The sequence below is a fragment of the Lolium perenne genome, chromosome 7, assembly GCF_019359855.2.
Source record: "Lolium perenne isolate Kyuss_39 chromosome 7, Kyuss_2.0, whole genome shotgun sequence".
Taxonomy (NCBI): domain Eukaryota; kingdom Viridiplantae; phylum Streptophyta; class Magnoliopsida; order Poales; family Poaceae; genus Lolium; species Lolium perenne.
Genome location: NC_067250.2, coordinates 38,996,864 through 39,014,060, shown reverse-complemented (window position 1 = coordinate 39,014,060; position 17,197 = coordinate 38,996,864). Strand labels below are relative to the sequence as shown.

The window sequence follows — 17,197 nt, the reverse complement described above, 5'->3', positions numbered from 1 at the left end:
AGCCGAGTCGAACCACTGCCGCCGACCAAGTTCGTCGAGAAGAGCTCTGCGGGCGCCGCCAACCGCCATAGAGAGGGAGCTTCGACGGACGCCAACACAGGGGTCCGAGGCTGAGCCGTCGGCCGCAGCAGTGCGAGATCCCCGGTCCAGCCGCCATGCCGCCCCCGCAGCCACAGCAGCCGCCAAACCACCCAGCGCACACAGGGCCGCCGCCCCGCCATCCAGCACCGCGCCCGCCCCTGCAGCCTCGCCGGTGAAGGCCGGGAAGGAGGACACCGCCTCTGCCCCGGCAACCACAGGCCGAGCCAGCGCGACCAGGGGCAAGCTCGTGCAGGCCCGCAGGAGCCCATTTGGGCCCGTGCGCGAGCCGCCAAGCCCCGCAACTCCCCGCTCCGCAGCACCACCGCCGCGCCCCGACCACGACCAGGCCGCGCGCCACCACGGCCGCCCGCAGCCCCGCCAGCGCCCAGCCGCCGGCCCACCGCGCCCGCCGCACCTCGCCGCGCCCGGGCGAGCTCCTTCTCGCCAAGGGACGAGGGAGGGGGAGAAACTGCCCCGCCGCCACCTTCCTCGGGGCGCGCGCGGCTTTGCTGGCCCCCCTCCGGCGGCGGCGAAGCAAGGGAGAGGAACGGGGTGGGGGCTAGAGGTGGCGGCGGCAAGGGTTCCCCCTTGTCGCCAGAGGAGGGCGATGCGGGGGGTGAGCAGGTGTAACTTACTGTTTCAGTTTTTATCACCACCTTCCATCATTCACTTTCTTGCAGTTTATAAACCCCTTAGATAAAACAGGGAAGACAATATGCATGATGTGTGGAAGGTGAATACTCCAGCCAAAGAAAATTTGTGAAATAACTAACCTGGAATCAGCGATGATTTTTATTATATGGATATGTATGGCTGATAAGGATCCTCGGAAATATAGAATCGTCGTTCTTCTTCTTGCATATCGAGAGGAAGTTCCCAAATTTGTTTGCGCTTACCGGGATCCCTTTCAAATGATGAGCTTCCAATTCTACCCTGTTCGGACACTTCTATTGGTTCCACAACATTCTAATCATCATTTTACATATGAACAGGATTGGAACCTTTATCTACAATAGGTTGCTGCTTCTCAGACTCAGATGGACTTGCATTTTCAGAAATAGTAATATTAGTGCTTGAGGTTGAACCAATTCGTTGGAAAAAAAATCTACCCTTCTTCGTTGTGCTGCCTTTCTCTTCACTTTTAAGAGTAACGAAAATAAAAAGACCCCAATTAATAAATTAATCTATTGTTTTATATGATACGGATAGAATTGGTGACGTGCAGTCTTGTAGAAGTGAACCAGTCAGGGAATTTGGCGTGTTAGGTTGATGTAGATACACGCATCCTAGGAGATGAGATGACATTGTCCATTTCTATTGTATTTGAGGGCATCTCCAGCGGCCCGAAGCAAAATAGACACTAAAAGTATAGGTCTGCATTCGTCTGGGTCAGACCGCGGACACTAAATTGGTTGCTCGGCCAAGATTGACCGTTTGTGTCGGAGGTAGCCTAAGCGGCTCGACGCATCCCCCTGGCCTAGGCATATTTAATTTTTTCTCACCCTATTCTCCCCAAATTACCGTCGTATGCAGAGGAAATGCAGAAGACCTGGCGTGACCTACCCGGCCCCACCCATCGTAGTAGCCAACCTCTCTTCAGGCCATGACTTGCCGGAGTCCATGCTCAGTGCTCGGGGTAGGGAAGAGCCCTTTTCTGCATGGAGTCCATGAACTGTGCTCTTTCATTTTTAAACTTTGTTATTTGTTTAGATGTAATACAGTTTGTTAAACATCACACTGAAGCATTTGTTTTTTACATATCTATGTGCCAATTTGGGGAGAATAGGGTGAGAAAAAATTAAATATGCCTAGGCCAGGGGGATGCGTCGAGCCGCTTAGGCTACCTCCGACACAAACGGTCAATCGTGGCCGAGCAACCAATTTAGTGTCCGCGGTCTGGCCCAGACGAATGCAGACCTATACTTTTAGTGTCTATTTTGCTTCAGACCGCTGGAGATGCCCTCAAATGCAATAGAAATGGACAATGTCATCTCATCTCCTAGGACGCGTGTATCTACATCAACCTAACACGCACCGACCAGGTGTCATGTGATCGAGCGTCGTCCCTTCCGACGAAGGGACTTGTAACGCCCCAGACACCCACCGGCCAGGCATGTTACCCATGGAAGCTCTCTAGGATCTCTAGACTGGCCTCACAGACCAACAACAGTCTTTTATGCGCACTTTGTCCTCACTCATGCGCACCCGAGATCAACTTCCCGGTTGGTCACCCATCCTTAAATCGCTCGGGCCAAGCACGCTTAACCTCAGAGTTCTTTGGAAATGAGCTTCCGGGAAACAAAGTTGCAACTTGTTGATATGAGTATCCTATCAATCCAATTTATCCCTAGGCCAGGATGTCACATGACTCGACACAAGGTTTGCACCGCACCTGCATCGAACATCACCCAACCGACGATGTGCATACATCTGCATCACTCTCGGACTTGTAAGGCACACTATGACCACATCAACCATGGTCGACGGGTACCACATCGATGCAGAGGCATCATAGTCGTGATGATCTCTACAACGGCATACATGGTTATGGAAAAATTATTCTATGCCCATTGGGCTACCTTTTGTCCTAGCAAAACTGGTGGTCTCATCTATGATCGCGTCTTCTGACATTCACGAGACGCCTGCGACAACACCCCTCAAGGTGAAAAAGTATCGCCCCCACCTTTCAAGGTGCAAAACATCGACCACGGAATGCACCATCTCACATCCTCAAGGTGTCCCTTCCACCATTGCAGCTCCATTTTAAAAGAAATAAAACATCGCGCAATATGTTGTGCCGTCGGAGATTGCAGCTACACAAAATACGATGAGTACCATATTGACCATGTTTACCTGGACCACGGTTACATCAGGAACATCTACCTAGACATTGACCTCAAGGAAAATATCTACATCAACTCATCGGCAACAACTTCATTAAGAGCATCTGCGTCGTCAGCAGCGTCCACGACACTTCTGTTGTAACTACGGAAGGGAAGAGAAGGCCTAGGTGTCAGACCAAGCCATGTGAGATGCAGTTGATGACCAGAAGGAGAAGACGATGAAAACACCAGACTTTAAATCCAGTGGCAATCGTCCATTTTACCCTTGCTACACTGAGTAGAATGTTATAATACTAATACACATTGGAGTTAGAGATGTAATAGGATACTAGATCATCTGTGCTCCAAGTCCCTACCCTCTCTATATCTCTATATATAACTTGTGAGGGTCGCCATAATAAACACGAAACAAATTAATATAGGTCATCTGCTTGAGAATTGACTTTGTCCTATACATGGGATATTCCGTGCACAAAATCACTAGTTTTGTTGTGATCCAATACGTTTATTCGAAACATAACGAAACGTAATGATACTCCGTAGCATGAATCGCAAAGCAAGAAATAGTGCAAATCCAACAGCGACCGCATGCACGGGAACCTCGGGGACAATCATCTGCTTTTACAAAGACGAGGACATACGCCACTTACTAAGATGCTTATGAATTTTGAGTACAAGTCCAACAACCACTCACAAAAATAAGTAAGAGTCCAACACAAGTGATCTACCAGCCGTACGTGCATGTGCTACTAACTAATGATAACAGCTTTTTGTAGGCTATCCAAAGTTAGCATTATATATAGGGGTGCTATAAGGAGTTTTGTCCTGCGCGGCGCATGATAATAGAAAGATAAGACGAGGACGTACGCCAATTACCAAGATGTTCGTATCAGTGTCACCTGGCACTAAGCTAAAGATGCGCATTATTCGTTACGGAAAGAGGCGGCAAAGGTTGCCGATGGAAAAGCTGATGGTGACATGTGTAGATTCAAAGGACGGCTTCTTTGGGATACTGTTCGATTCCATAGCTACCAGAGGGAACAGAGCAGAAGAATCAAGTAGTACCGTGTAGCTAGCTGATCACAATACATTATTGCAGTTGCAGACAAAGCTAAATTCTTTCTGAACTGGCAGAGTGTTAGAAAGACAGTGAGTGATAGCAGTGGACTTGGAAATGCAAAAATAAAAGAGTGATCAAGGCTCCGTTGAATCATCAAAAGTAGTTGATTAATTTCATCTCTACGGTAGCAGAGCGAAGCAGCACGACATGCACGTCATAAGGCAGGTCCAATTATACAGTTACATAGCTAGAGATTATCGAAGTCAAAATGTAGAGTAAAAATAAGAAAGTAGACCATGGGTCGACACGTGCGTACAACTTCCTTTCTGCATTACAACAGGTACTTTAGGTCCGCATACACGATCATCGAAGAGACGCACGGATGGTAGGGCTAGTAGCAGATCGCACCCTTCACCGGCGCCGGCGTCTCCACGTCGTCGGCGACCTGGCCGCCGCAGACATGCCTGCCGCCGTTGCAACCATTAGCGCCGCCGTTACCGCTGTTGCCGTTGGTGGAGACCGAAGTGAGCGGCAGGGCTAGCTTCTCTGAGGCAGAGTTGGCTGGCTTGCTGTCGAGGATGTCGCTGCTCTTACCCCAGATGAGTGAGTAGAGGCCGAGCACAATGATCGCCGCGCCAATCACACTGAGACCACGGAAACGGGGGTTAATTGATTATTAATCTGACAGTGCTGTTTAACAAGTTATAACATAGTCGGTGGAGCTTACCTTCCAAGCGTGGTCTCTTCTTTGAGGACAATGGAGCCCATGAAGTTGGTGATGAGCATGCAGAGCGGTTGGAACGCCGTCACGAAGACAGGGCCGCGTGTCTTGGTCACTAGACCCTGCACGTAGAAAGCCACGCCGGAGCAGACGATGCCGGAGTAGACGACGGTGAAGAGGCGGGTGTCGAGGCCGACTTTCCAGACGCCCATGTCGTGGCGCTCCGCCACCAGCGTCACGCCGGCGTTGGTCACGGCGCCCATCCCGCAGATGATCGACGTCAGCGTCAGCGGCGCCGGGTAGCTGTTCAGCGTGTTCGACTGCGCATTTCCATGTAATACACACGTTGGTTCATCGCTCGATCGGCACGGCCGGAGAGACTAACTAAAGGGTCCATGAACTTTTACTAAGTTTACCTGGAGGACGAAGAAGCCGGCCCACGCAACGCAACTGGCAATGATCATGATGGTGCCGCTGAGCCATCTGCCACTGCTCTGGGCGGCGGCCGCCGCCGCCGGGTCAGCGTGGTGGGCGCCCTTGGCCCACGGGAACTGCACCACCGGGCCGTGGTACATGATCATCAGCACCGCGCCGATGACGGTGCACATGGTGCCGGCGACCTTGGCCTGGCTGTGGCGGCTCCTGAAGCGGAGCTTCTCCATCCGGAGGATAATGGCCATGATGAAGGTGACGGCGGGGAGGATGTTGACCAGCGCGGAGGAGAAGCTGGCGGAGGTGTATTTGTTGCCGAGGTAATACAGGTTCTGGTCAATCACTGGCCTGCTCAATATTGAATCATTGAAATTAATCCATGCAGATGTTAGTACTTAGTACACACGGATTGTACTAGCATGAAATTAGAGATTGTGGATCGAATTGCATATCCATGGCACGTACTCGAGTAGCGCGAGGCCGCAGAACTTGATGAAGATGGGCATTGTGATCTTGGGCCTCAGTCCCCTACAATGTTGCAGAATTTCAATTAATTATAATTGACCACTAGTATAAAAAAGGACTTAAAGGCCAATTCTTACAGAGTGTAGTACTTGCTACTCGAGCAAGAAGAAAAGGAAAAACATTTGCCATATCATGCGATAAGCACTTTGATACTTGATCGAGAGTGTAGTGGAATCAACCGAGCTAGCTAGCTAATGCTTGTTGCTTCACAAGTATAGCAGCTAGTGCGCTTACACGCACATGAAACAAACGTTGTCGGCTTGTATGTGTCGGTCCGATATAGATTATCGAGAGGCGTCCTGACTGACCCATGTCAAGGAAAGGAGACGAAAGCAAAGCTTAACTGAATATACCTATGGTTCAAAAAGACCTGGAAATAGGGTTTTAGCTATGCTAGCTACGCAATAGGTGCGCGTTGCTGGTGTCTCGCACCAACTTGTGCGTGTAGTGCTTGATTACGTAGACAGAGATCGAGGTCGAAACTAGAAACCGATCGATAATAACAGTAACTGCTAACTTTGGGTGACGATAACTGAAGCATCTTATCTCCCCACACGATTTCAGTTCGTGCACCTCAAACTAATGAGAAACAGCCAAATCGGGAGGAGGCGTGGAGCTAGCTAATCTAAGCTTCCGAGAAGGAAAATTCATGAAGTAAAGCTACGTCTACCATTGGACCAATCTCATCATCCACATCAGCCTGATACGCATGCGTATTGCGTATGAGTCTATGAGAGAAGTTGGAATTGCATGTGCAAAATGCTTGCGGAATCTATCTGTCGGTCGATCCATGGAGAACATAGCTAGCTAGCTGATCGACCGCGACGGAGAGCGTGCTAGGTATAGGGCGGTTACCTCTCGAAGAAGATGGCGAATGGCATCATGACGGCGGTGGCGACGATGTTGCGGTAGGTGACGAGCACGAAATGGTTCATGCCCTGCTTGAGCGAGGCGACGGAGACGATGTACATGCCGGCGTAGCCGACCTGCAGCAGCACCATCATCAGGTACGGCTTCACGTCGTCCAGCACCTTCTTCCCGACGCCCATGGCGGCTAGCTGCTACTCCTGGATCGGGGCACGAAGCACGCAGCTCACCCCGTACGATATGCGTGTGAGGCTGCGGCTCGGCTCGGTGTAGCTCCTCGGAGAAGAGAGAGTGCAGTAGAAGCGGTGAGGAAGATGAGCTACGGGACGGGCTATATTTATAGCGGACGCGGCCGCGCGGTGGCTTCACCATGCCACACGCTGGGCAGGGGGCACGGCTGAGGTCAGCTTCCCATGCATTGGCGGATTGGCCCGTAGTAGTATGTGGTGTGGCTTGTGGATGGAGACGGATCCGAGTCAGCCGTGCACCCAAATTTCGACTAGAGAGTGTTTCGGCTAGCTAGCTAGCACCGGAAGCCACAAGTTCCGGCAATGTGGCCGGCCGGCCGAGGCGGGACGTGCGTGTCGACACTGCCGTTGATCCACTTCTGGCCGGGAAATGGGGTCGACGTCGTCGATGTCTGCGTTGCCATGGCCCTGCTTCCTGTGCCGGCAACAGCAGCGGTGATGGGTGCCCGAGGAGTGTCGAGCTCCGTATACTGTGTAGTTTACATCAGTCAAATTATGCACTCCAGAGACACGGCGCTACGAGGTTCTAGCTAGCCAAGGGTTTCATGGTGGGTGCTTGTGACTTGTGGATTAGAACGCACGAGGCGATTCTAGCGCGTGTCCGTTTCCTGCTTTACGATTCGTGCTGTCAAGCTTCATCATGATTTATTCGCAAAAAGAAAGGCTTCATCATGATTCATCAAGTTTCAGAAATCTTTGATCAATTTAAACTCAACGAAACATAACGCTAAACTATCCTTTCTCTTGTGGACTACTATCACACACATGCTTACCCATAAGTACACTGCCTAGTCGATGGACTACAGAGGCGAAACGCACCCAACAGGCAAGCACAAGGAGGAAGAACCGCCTTACGGTTGGGAAGTTGTACACCTTTACATAGACCTGGTACCAGGGCACTTCATAAGAATTTGGCGATATATTGCACGTCTATCTCCCCGTCTCACTCAGTTTCGACCGTACGACTGATGTGTGTATATGTGAGGGAATTTGCGTGCGTATGTGTTCGACACCGGTTACCATACAGAAAAGACTATATAGCTAGATCAGGCTACTGAGAATTTTTTTGGAGGTATCACCACTAATTTAGAGCACCTTCCACACCTAGACAAAGAACTCAACCTCTAGACATTTCTAACTGCGTCACCTTTTTTTAGAGAGAAAGCCAGAAGGCCCTGCTTTTTTTTTACAGATGAGGAATAGTCTCCAGTGAACATCACACAATAAACACGGCAAATTTGGTACGTTCTGCCTTTTGCAAGCGTTTCAGTCTGGTTAAAAGTCTATGGAGAAAGGTTACTAAAGAGGGTAATGACACGGGTCTACCGACGGAAAGATTCCGAGAAGTAATGGAAAAATTGACTACCCACCGCGAACTTCAAATGACATCATACATGTATATGAAGATTGGACATAACAAAGAGTGAATGCTGAAGCTACTTCCGGAGTTGCAGTTGCATAACAACGACATGTGGAACTAAGTTACCAAATTAATATATATACTGGATGGTTGAAGCTATTTGCAGTTGCATTGCTTAAATCGTCTCCAGCCCTACAAATTTAGCCCGACCCACTATTCCACGTTTAGTATGTGATGACCCTTGTAGTCATCCCATGAACAAATTCAAACTATGCATTGGGCTAATGGTATCTATCACGCCTACGTGACGAATTGGGTGGAAAAGCAGATATATAAGTAGAAACGTTATGAACACAAGCTTTAACGGAAATGAGTCCACCTTTACTGAAAAGGAGCCTTAGTCCACCCCTTCCAACCTGCTAACCTTTAGCACCTGCCAATATATTAATATGACACCTTAATGTGATTAAACTTGTAAATTAAAAATGTCCTCACTAAATATGTCTATATATATTTGAGCAACACACATTGTTATGTTGGCTTTGCTGAAACCTTTTTCAGTGGAAAGTTGGTAATAATTAGTGGACATGTGTACACACAATCTTTTTCCAAGAGGATGCTAAACCCCAGGATGTATGCTGACTTTTATTTGAATATCCACGATTCATAACGGAAGTGTTATCATACAAAAAGAGAGCAACATAAATGATTGATGTGTATCAACAGTACTATTGCAAACACAACACTCATAATAGGTAAACAAGCCCGTGTAACCATCTCGAGACGTCCTACACTAAGTAATAGCCATGGAATGTTGTAATTCATTCTCACCTACTACAAAATCTTCAACTCCTTCTCTGAAGGGTATGACACCCGTCAGTCACGTACGTTCAGTGGTTTGTACGTTAGACCGGTTATTTGTTTCTTAGCGCAGAGTGATTGATTCTTACTGGGTTTTTTATAATGGATTGGTGAGGTAAGGCGTGTTTCCATGTCAGTGTTGTATTTAATAGTGATAGATGGTGTTCTGGGTATAGATAATCTTACTCAGGGTTCCCATTGAGTCCAATATGGCTTCTAGGTGGAAAATTAATAAAGCGATAGAAGGTCAACCAAGTCAAACCAAGTGAATCAACTAGTCGTAATGAACAAGTTAACAAATGAAGAGAAAATAAGAAAAGTTAAAAAACCGAGAAAAAAAAAGAGAAAGTATCGAGACAAAAATGAGAAGCCCATCAAATGCATGGATATGTGGGTTATTCCACCACCTACCACCATGAGTGTAGTCTTGGTCATTTCTCAATAAAGTCCGTTGACCGCCTGCTACGCGTGAAATTATCTTATTAGTGATTGAGCATGGACCAGGTGTCCTATCTGAAGGAGAAGTAGGTTGGTCTTGTGTCCTTCAGACTTTGCGTCATAGTTTCTTCCAACGAGGGCATATGATAGTGCCAACTATCTGAACCTTGGGTTATAATTTGTGATCCCTTTCCTTAGATCTTTACTTAATTGCAATGTGCCCTTTCCTAAGATCTATCTTTTCAGAATTGAAGGTGTGGGGTGTTTTAGGCAACCATAGAAACAAGTGTTAAAATTTCCAACTTTCATCAAAATGATCATCGCCTATCCATCCCCTCTATAGTCGACGTAGATGTATGGACGGTCTTTAAGTGGTATCAAAAACAATGTCTCCTTGTTTGGCTTCACAGCCTAATGAAAAACTATGTTGATAAGAGGAAATTACTTTCACCAAGGAACCTTATTTGATGGTGATAACTTCTTTTCTTAGATACCTAGCATGATAGATATCGGTATAACTAAGAGCAATAAAAACGTAATAGCAAAGAGGATATCCATGTCTCCATGAAAATAGTGAGATGTCTGATGTCGAGCTCAGGTGAGGACACGTACGCATCAGTAAGGCACCCTAGTCTTTGCTGACGTGGGAGTTGACGTGGGATTGCAACGTCGCCAGAAAGTAGCTTTCTTGTGACGGTAAAGCACTCGTCCGTTGGGAACCCCAAGAGAAAGGTGTGATGCGTACAGCGGCAAGTTTTCCCTCAGTAAGAAACCAAGGTTTATCGAACCAGTAGGAGCCAAAAAGCACGTTGAAGGTTGATGATGGCGGAGTGTAGTGCGGCGCAACACCAGTGATTCCGGCGCCAACGTGGAACCTGCACAACACAATCCAAGTACTTTGCCCCAACTTAACAGTGAGGTTGTCAATCTCACCGGCTTGATGTAACAAAGGATTAGATGTATAGTGTGGAAGATGATTGTTTGCAGAAAACAGTAGAACGAGTGTTGCAGTAGATTGTATTCGATGTAAAAGAATGGACCGGGGTCCACAGTTCACTAGAGGTGTCTCTCCCATAAGAAATAGCATATTGGGTGAACAAATTACAGTTGGACAATTGACAAATAAAGAGAGCATAACAATGCACATACATGTTATGATGAGTAGTGTGAGATTTAATTGAGCATTACGACAAAGTACATAGACCGCTATCCAGCATGCATCTATGCCTAAAAAGTCCACCTTCAGGTTATCATCCGAACCCCCTCCAGTATTAAGTTGCAAACAACAGACGATTGCATTAAGTATGGTGCGTAATGTAATCAATAAATACATCCTTAGATATAGCATTGATGTTTAATCCCTAGTGGCAACAGCACATCCACAACCTTAGAACATTCTGTCACTGTCCCAGATTTAATGGAGGCATGAACCCACTATCGAGCATAAATACTCCCTCTTGGAGTTACAAGCAATGATTTGGCCAGAGCCTCTACTAGCAACGGAGAGCATGCAAGATCATAAATAACACATAGATAGATTGATAATCAACATAGCATAGTATTCATTATTCATCGGATCCCAACAAACGCACATGTAGCATTACAGATAGATGATCTTGATCATGTTAGGCAGCTCACAAGATCTAACAATGATAGCACAATGAGGAGAAGACGACCATCTAGCTACTGCTATGGACCCATAGTCCAGGGGTGAACTACTCACACATCAATCCGGAGGCGACCATGGCGGTGTAGAATCCTCCGGGAGATGATTCCCCTCTCCGGCAGGGTGCCGGAGGCGATCTCCTGAATCCCCCGAGATGGGATTGGCGGCGGCGGCATCTCTGGAAGGTTTTCCGTATCGTGGCTCTCGGTACTGGGGCTATTATCGACGAAGGCTTAAGTAGGCGGAAGGGTAGGTCAGGGGGCCTCACGAGGGCCCCACACGCCAGGGCGGCGCGGCCCCAGCCCTGGCCGCGCGGCCCTGCTGTGTCGGCGCCTCGTGGCCCCACTTCGTTTCCTCTTCGGACTTCTGGAAGCTTCGTGGAAAAATAGGACCCTGGGCGTTGATTTCGTCCAATTCCGAGAATATTTCCTTACTAGGATTTCTGAAACCAAAAACAGCAGAAAACAAAGAATCGCTCTTCGGCATCTCGTTAATAGGTTAGTGCCGGAAAATGCATAATAATGACATATAATGTGTATAAAACATGTGAGTATCATCATAAAAGTAGCATGGAACATAAGAAATTATAGATACGTTTGAGACGTATCAAGCATCCCCAAGCTTAGTTCCTACTCGTCCCGAGTAGGTAAACGATAACAAAGATAATTTCTTAAGTGACATGCTATCATAATCTTGATCAATACTATTGTAAGCACATGTAATGAATGCAGCGATTCGAAGCAATGGTAAATACAATGAGTAAACAATTGAATCATATAGCAAAGACTTTTCATGAATAGTACTTTCAAGACAAGCATTAATAAGTCTTGCATAAGAGTTAACTCATAAAGCAATAGATTCATAGTAAAAGCATTGAAGCAACACAAAGGAAGATTAAGTTTCAGCGGTTGCTTTCAACTTGTAACATGTATATCTCATGGATATTGTCAACATAAAGTAATATAATAAGTGCAATATGCAAGTATGTAGCAATCAATGCACAGTTAACACAAGTGTTTGCTTCTTGAGATAGAAGGAAATGGGTAAACTGACTCAACAATAAAAGTAGAAGAAAGGCCCTTCGCAGAGGGAAGCATGGATTGCTATATTTGTGCTAGAGCTTTTATTTTGAAAACAAGAAACAATTTTGTCAACGGTAGTAATAAAGCATATGTATCATGTAAATTATATCCTACAAGTTGCAAGCCTCATGCATAGTATACCAATAGTGCCCGCACCTCGTCCTAATTAGCTCGGATTACCTGGATTATCATCGCAATACATATGTTTTAACCAAGTGTCACAAAGGGGTACCTCTATGCCGCCTGTACAAAGGTCTAAGGAGAAAGTTCGCATTGGATTTCTCGCTTTTGATTATTCTCAACTTAGACATCCATACCGGGACAACATAGACAACAGATAATGGACTCCTCTTTAATGCATAAGCATTTAGCAACAGATAAAATTCTCATATGAGGTTGAGGATATTTGTCCAAAACTGAAACTTCCACCATGAATCATGGCTTTAGTTAGCGGCCCAATGTTCTTCTCTAACAATATGCATACTCAAACCATTCAACTCATGGTAAATCGCCCTTACTTCAGACAAGACGAACATGCATAGCAACTCACATGATATTCAACAAAGAAATAGTTGATGGCGTCCCCAGGAGCATGGTTATCGCACAACAAGCAACTTATAAGAGATAAGATGCATAAGTACATATTCAATACCACAATAGTTTTTAGGCTATTTGTCCCATGAGCTATATATTGCAAAGATAAAGAATGGAAATTTTAAAGGTAGCACTCAAGCAATTTACTTTGGAATGGCGGAGAAATACCATGTAGTAGGTAGGTATGGTGGACACAAGTGGCATAGTGTTTGGCTCAAGGATTTTGGATGCATGAGAAGTATTCCCTCTCGATACAAGGTTTAGGCTAGAAAGGTTGTTTAAAGCAAACACAAGTATGAACCGGTACAGAAAAACTCACATAAAATACATATTGTAAACATTATAAGACTCTATACCGTCTTCCTTGTTGTTCGACCTTTACTAGAAAATATCTAGACCTTAGACAGACCAATTATGCAAACCAAATTTTAGCAAGCTCTATGTATTTGTTCATTAATAGGTGCAAGGTATATGATGAAAGAGCTTAAATATGAGCACAATAATTACCAAGTATCACATTATTCAAGATATTATACCAATTACCACATGTAGCATTTCCCGTTTCCAACCATATAACAATTTAATGAAGCACTTCAACCTTCGCCATGAATATTATGAGTAAAGCCTAAGGACATATGTGTCCATATGCAACAGCGGAGCGTGTCTCTCTCCCACACAATGAATGCTAGGATCCAACTTTATTCAAACAAAAAAAAACAAGAACATAAAGACCCTCCAAGTAAAGCACATAAGATGTGATGGAATAAAAATATAGTTTCACTAGAGGAACCTGATAATGTTGTCGATGAAGAAGGGGATGCCTTGGGCATCCCCAAGCTTATACGCTTGAGTCTTCTTGAAATATGCAGGGATGAACCACCGGGGCATCCCCAAGCTTAGAGCTTTCACTCTTCTTGATCATATTATATCATCCTCCTCTCTTGATTCTTGAAAACTTCCTCCACACCAAACTCGAAACAAACTCATTAGAGGGTTAGTGCATAACCAAAAATTCACATATTCAGAGGTGACACAATCATTCTTAACACTTCTGGACATTGCACAAATCTACTGAAAGTTAATGGAATAAAGAAATCCATCAAACATAGCAAAAGAGGCAATGCGAAATAAAAGGCAGAATCTGTCAAAACAGAACAGTCCGTAAAGACGTATTTTTCTGGGGCACCAGACTTGCTCAAATGAGAAAACTCAAAACTAATGAAAGTTGCGTACATATCTGAGGATCACGCCCGTAAATTGTCATAATTTTCTGAGTTATCTACAGAGACTACTGTTCAAATTCGTGACAGCAAGAAATCTGTTTCTGCGCAGTAATCCAAATCTAGTATCAACTTTATCATTAAAGACTTTACTTGGCACAACAATGCAATAAAATTAAGATAAGGAGAGGTTGCTACAGTAGTAACAACTTCCAAGACTCAAATATAAAATAAAATTACTGTAGTCAAATAATGGGTTGTCTCCCATAAGCGTTTTTCTTTAACGCCTTTCAGCTAGGCGCAGAAAGTGTATATCAGGTATTATCAAGAGATGAAGCATCAACAGTGGGGTTTGGAGTTTTCTCAACAATGCATTGTATTTTATCTATATAAGTTTCAGAGGCTCTTTTTTCATTACTTCTAGGCTTGCTATTCTCATCAAACAAATTTTCGGGAACAAGCCAATCAAAATTCTTTTCTAGAGCCTCATGCATTCCTAAGAGCTTGCAAGGTATCGGCGCTTTAATATCCCCCTCACCATTGACATTATTAGTGTACTTTAATCTATCCATGTTCATCTTTTCAAGGATACTAGCAAAGTTGGTATAAGAGCCAAGCATATTATATTTAGTAAAAACTTTTCTAGCTTCTCTTGCTATACCTCCAAATTCTTTGAGGAGGACCTCTAGAACAAAATCTCTCTTTTCTCCTATTTCCATATCAGAAAGTGTAAGAAACATGTGTTGTATCATGGGGTTAAGATTAACAAATTTAGCTTCCAACATGTGTACCAAAGAAGCAGTAGCAATTTCATAAGTAGGAGCAAGTTCTACCAAATGTCTATCTTCAAAATCTTCAACCATACTAGCGTGAGTGAAAAATTCTTCTATATTATCTCTTCCAATGATAGACCCTTGCCCTACCGGTATGTCTTTCAGAGTGAACTTAGAGGAAAGCATGATGAAATAAACGAAAGGTAAATAAAGAAAATGCAAGTAACTAATTTTTTTTGTTTTTAATATAGAGAACGCAAACAAGATAATAAATAAAGTAAAACTAACAACTAATTTTTTTGTGTTTTGTTTAGTGCAGCAAACAAAGTAGTAAATAAAATAAAGCAAGACAAAAACAAAGTAAAGAGATTGGAAGTGGAGACTCCCCTTGCAGCGTGTCTTGATCTCCCCGGCAACGGCGCTAGAAAATATGCTGCTGACGTGGGAGTTGACGTGGGATTGCAACGTCGCCAGAAAGTAGCTTCCTTGTGACGGTAAAGCACTCGTCCGTTGGGAACCCCAAGAGGAAGGTGTGATGCGTGCAGCGGCAAGTTTTCACTCAGTAAGAAACCAAGGTTTATCGAACCAGTAGGAGCCAAGAAGCACGTTGAAGGTTGATGATGGCGGAGTGTAGTGCGGCGCAACACCAGGGATTCCGGCGCCAACGTGGAACCTGCACAACACAATCCAAGTACTTTGCCCCAACTTAACAGTGAGGTTGTCAATCTCACCGGCTTGCCGTAACAAAGGATTAGATGTATAGTGTGGAAGATGATTGTTTGCAGAAAACAGTAGAACGAGTATTGCAGTAGATTGTATTCGATGTAAAAGAATGGGCCAGGGTCCACAGTTCACTAGAGGTGTCTCTCCCATAAGAAATAGCATATTGGGTGAACAAATTACAGTTGGGCAATTGACAAATAAAGAGAGCATAACAATGCACATACATGTTATGATGAGTAGTGTGAGATTTAATTGGGCATTACGACAAAGTACATAGACCGCCATCCAGCATGCATCTATGCCTAAAAAGTCCACCTTCAGGTTATCATCCGAACCCCCTCCAGTATTAAGTTGCAAACAACAGACAATTGCATTAAGTATGGTGCGTAATGTAATTAATAAATACATCCTTAGATATAGCATTGATGTTTTATCCCTAGTGGCAACAGCACATCCACAACCTTAGAACTTTCTGTCACCGTCCTAGATTTAATGGAGGCATGAACCCACTATCGATTATAAATACTCCCTCTTGGAGTTACAAGCAATGACTTGGCCAGAGCCTCTACTAGCAACGGAGAGCATGCAAGATCATAAACAACACATAGATAGATTGATAATCAACATAGCATAGTATTCATTATTCATCGGATCCCAATAAATGCACATGTAGCATTACAGATAGATGATCTTGATCATGTTAGGCAGCTAACAAGATCTAACAATGATAGCACAATGAGGAGAAGACGACCATCTAGCTACTGCTATGGACCCATAGTCCAGGGGTGAACTACTCACACATCAATCCGGAGGCGACCATGGCGGTGTAGAATCCTCCGGGAGATGATTCCCCTCTCCGGCAGGGTGCCGGAGGCGATCTCCTAAATCCCCCGAGATGGGATTGGCGGCGGCGGCGTCTCTGGAAGGTTTTCCGTATCGTGGCTCTCGGTACTGGGGTTATTATCGACGAAGGCTTAAGTAGGTGGAAGGGTAGGTCAGGGGGCCTCACGAGGGCCCCACACGCCAGGGCGACGCGGCCCCAGCCCTGGCCGCGCGGCCTTGCTGTGTCGGCGCCTCGTGGCCCCACTTCGTTTCCTCTTCGGACTTCTGGAAGCTTCGTGGAAAAATAGGACCCTGGGCGTTGATTTCGTCCAATTCCGAGAATATTTTCTTACTAGGATTTCTGAAACCAAAAACAGCAAAAAACAACAACTGGCTCTTCGGCATCTCGTTAATAGGTTAGTGCCGGAAAATGCATAATAATGACATATAATGTGTATAAAACATGTGAGTATCATCATAAAAGTACCATGGAACATAAGAAATTATAGATACGTTTGAGACGTATCAGTCTTCCAGAACCAATCACCGTAGGTACACGGGATGCTCCCATATATCATCGACATCAGCGACCGCTATTGTTTAGCTCATGAACTCATACCACTAACGGGATGGCCATCGGTCACTAGTAGGAAAAGCCTTGTAGGTGAGATCTTATTTTGTGGCGCACTGGACGAATATGCGCCACAGAAAGTTCTTTTGTGGCGCACCTGGCTCGAAAATAGCTTATTTTTGTGGCGCAGCAAAAATAGGTGCGCCACAGAAACAAGAAGGGGCCCACACCCTGCCACCCCTAATCATAGATTCCACAATTTCTGTGGCGCACAGGCGGGCTGCGCCACAGAAATAAATTGTTCAGTGGC

The 17,197-nt window shown here is 45.3% G+C and overlaps 1 protein-coding gene across 1 annotated transcript; it reads right to left on the bottom strand.

Annotated features, from left to right (window-relative positions):
* Positions 1-4,129: 4,129 nt before the first annotated feature.
* LOC139833051 (WAT1-related protein At1g44800-like) lies at positions 4,130-6,835 on the bottom strand. Its single transcript, XM_071823168.1, has 5 exons — positions 6,518-6,835; positions 5,603-5,665; positions 5,122-5,485; positions 4,712-5,025; positions 4,130-4,628 (listed from the first exon to the last, which is right to left on the bottom strand). Exons 1-5 carry the CDS (start codon positions 6,709-6,711, stop codon positions 4,376-4,378), a joined length of 1,188 nt encoding a protein of 395 aa, XP_071679269.1. The 5' UTR covers positions 6,712-6,835; the 3' UTR covers positions 4,130-4,375.
* Positions 6,836-17,197: the final 10,362 nt, after the last annotated feature.

Coding starts and splice junctions, on each gene's coding strand:
- LOC139833051 (XM_071823168.1), bottom strand. CDS start 6,711: ATGGGCGTCGGGAAGAAGGTGCTGGACGACGTGAAGCCGTACCTGATG. Junction 5,486..5,602: donor TGCGGCCTCGCGCTACTCGA/GTACGTGCCATG, acceptor AATATTGAGCAG/GCCAGTGATTGACCAGAACC. Junction 5,026..5,121: donor CCGGCTTCTTCGTCCTCCAG/GTAAACTTAGTA, acceptor GGAAATGCGCAG/TCGAACACGCTGAACAGCTA.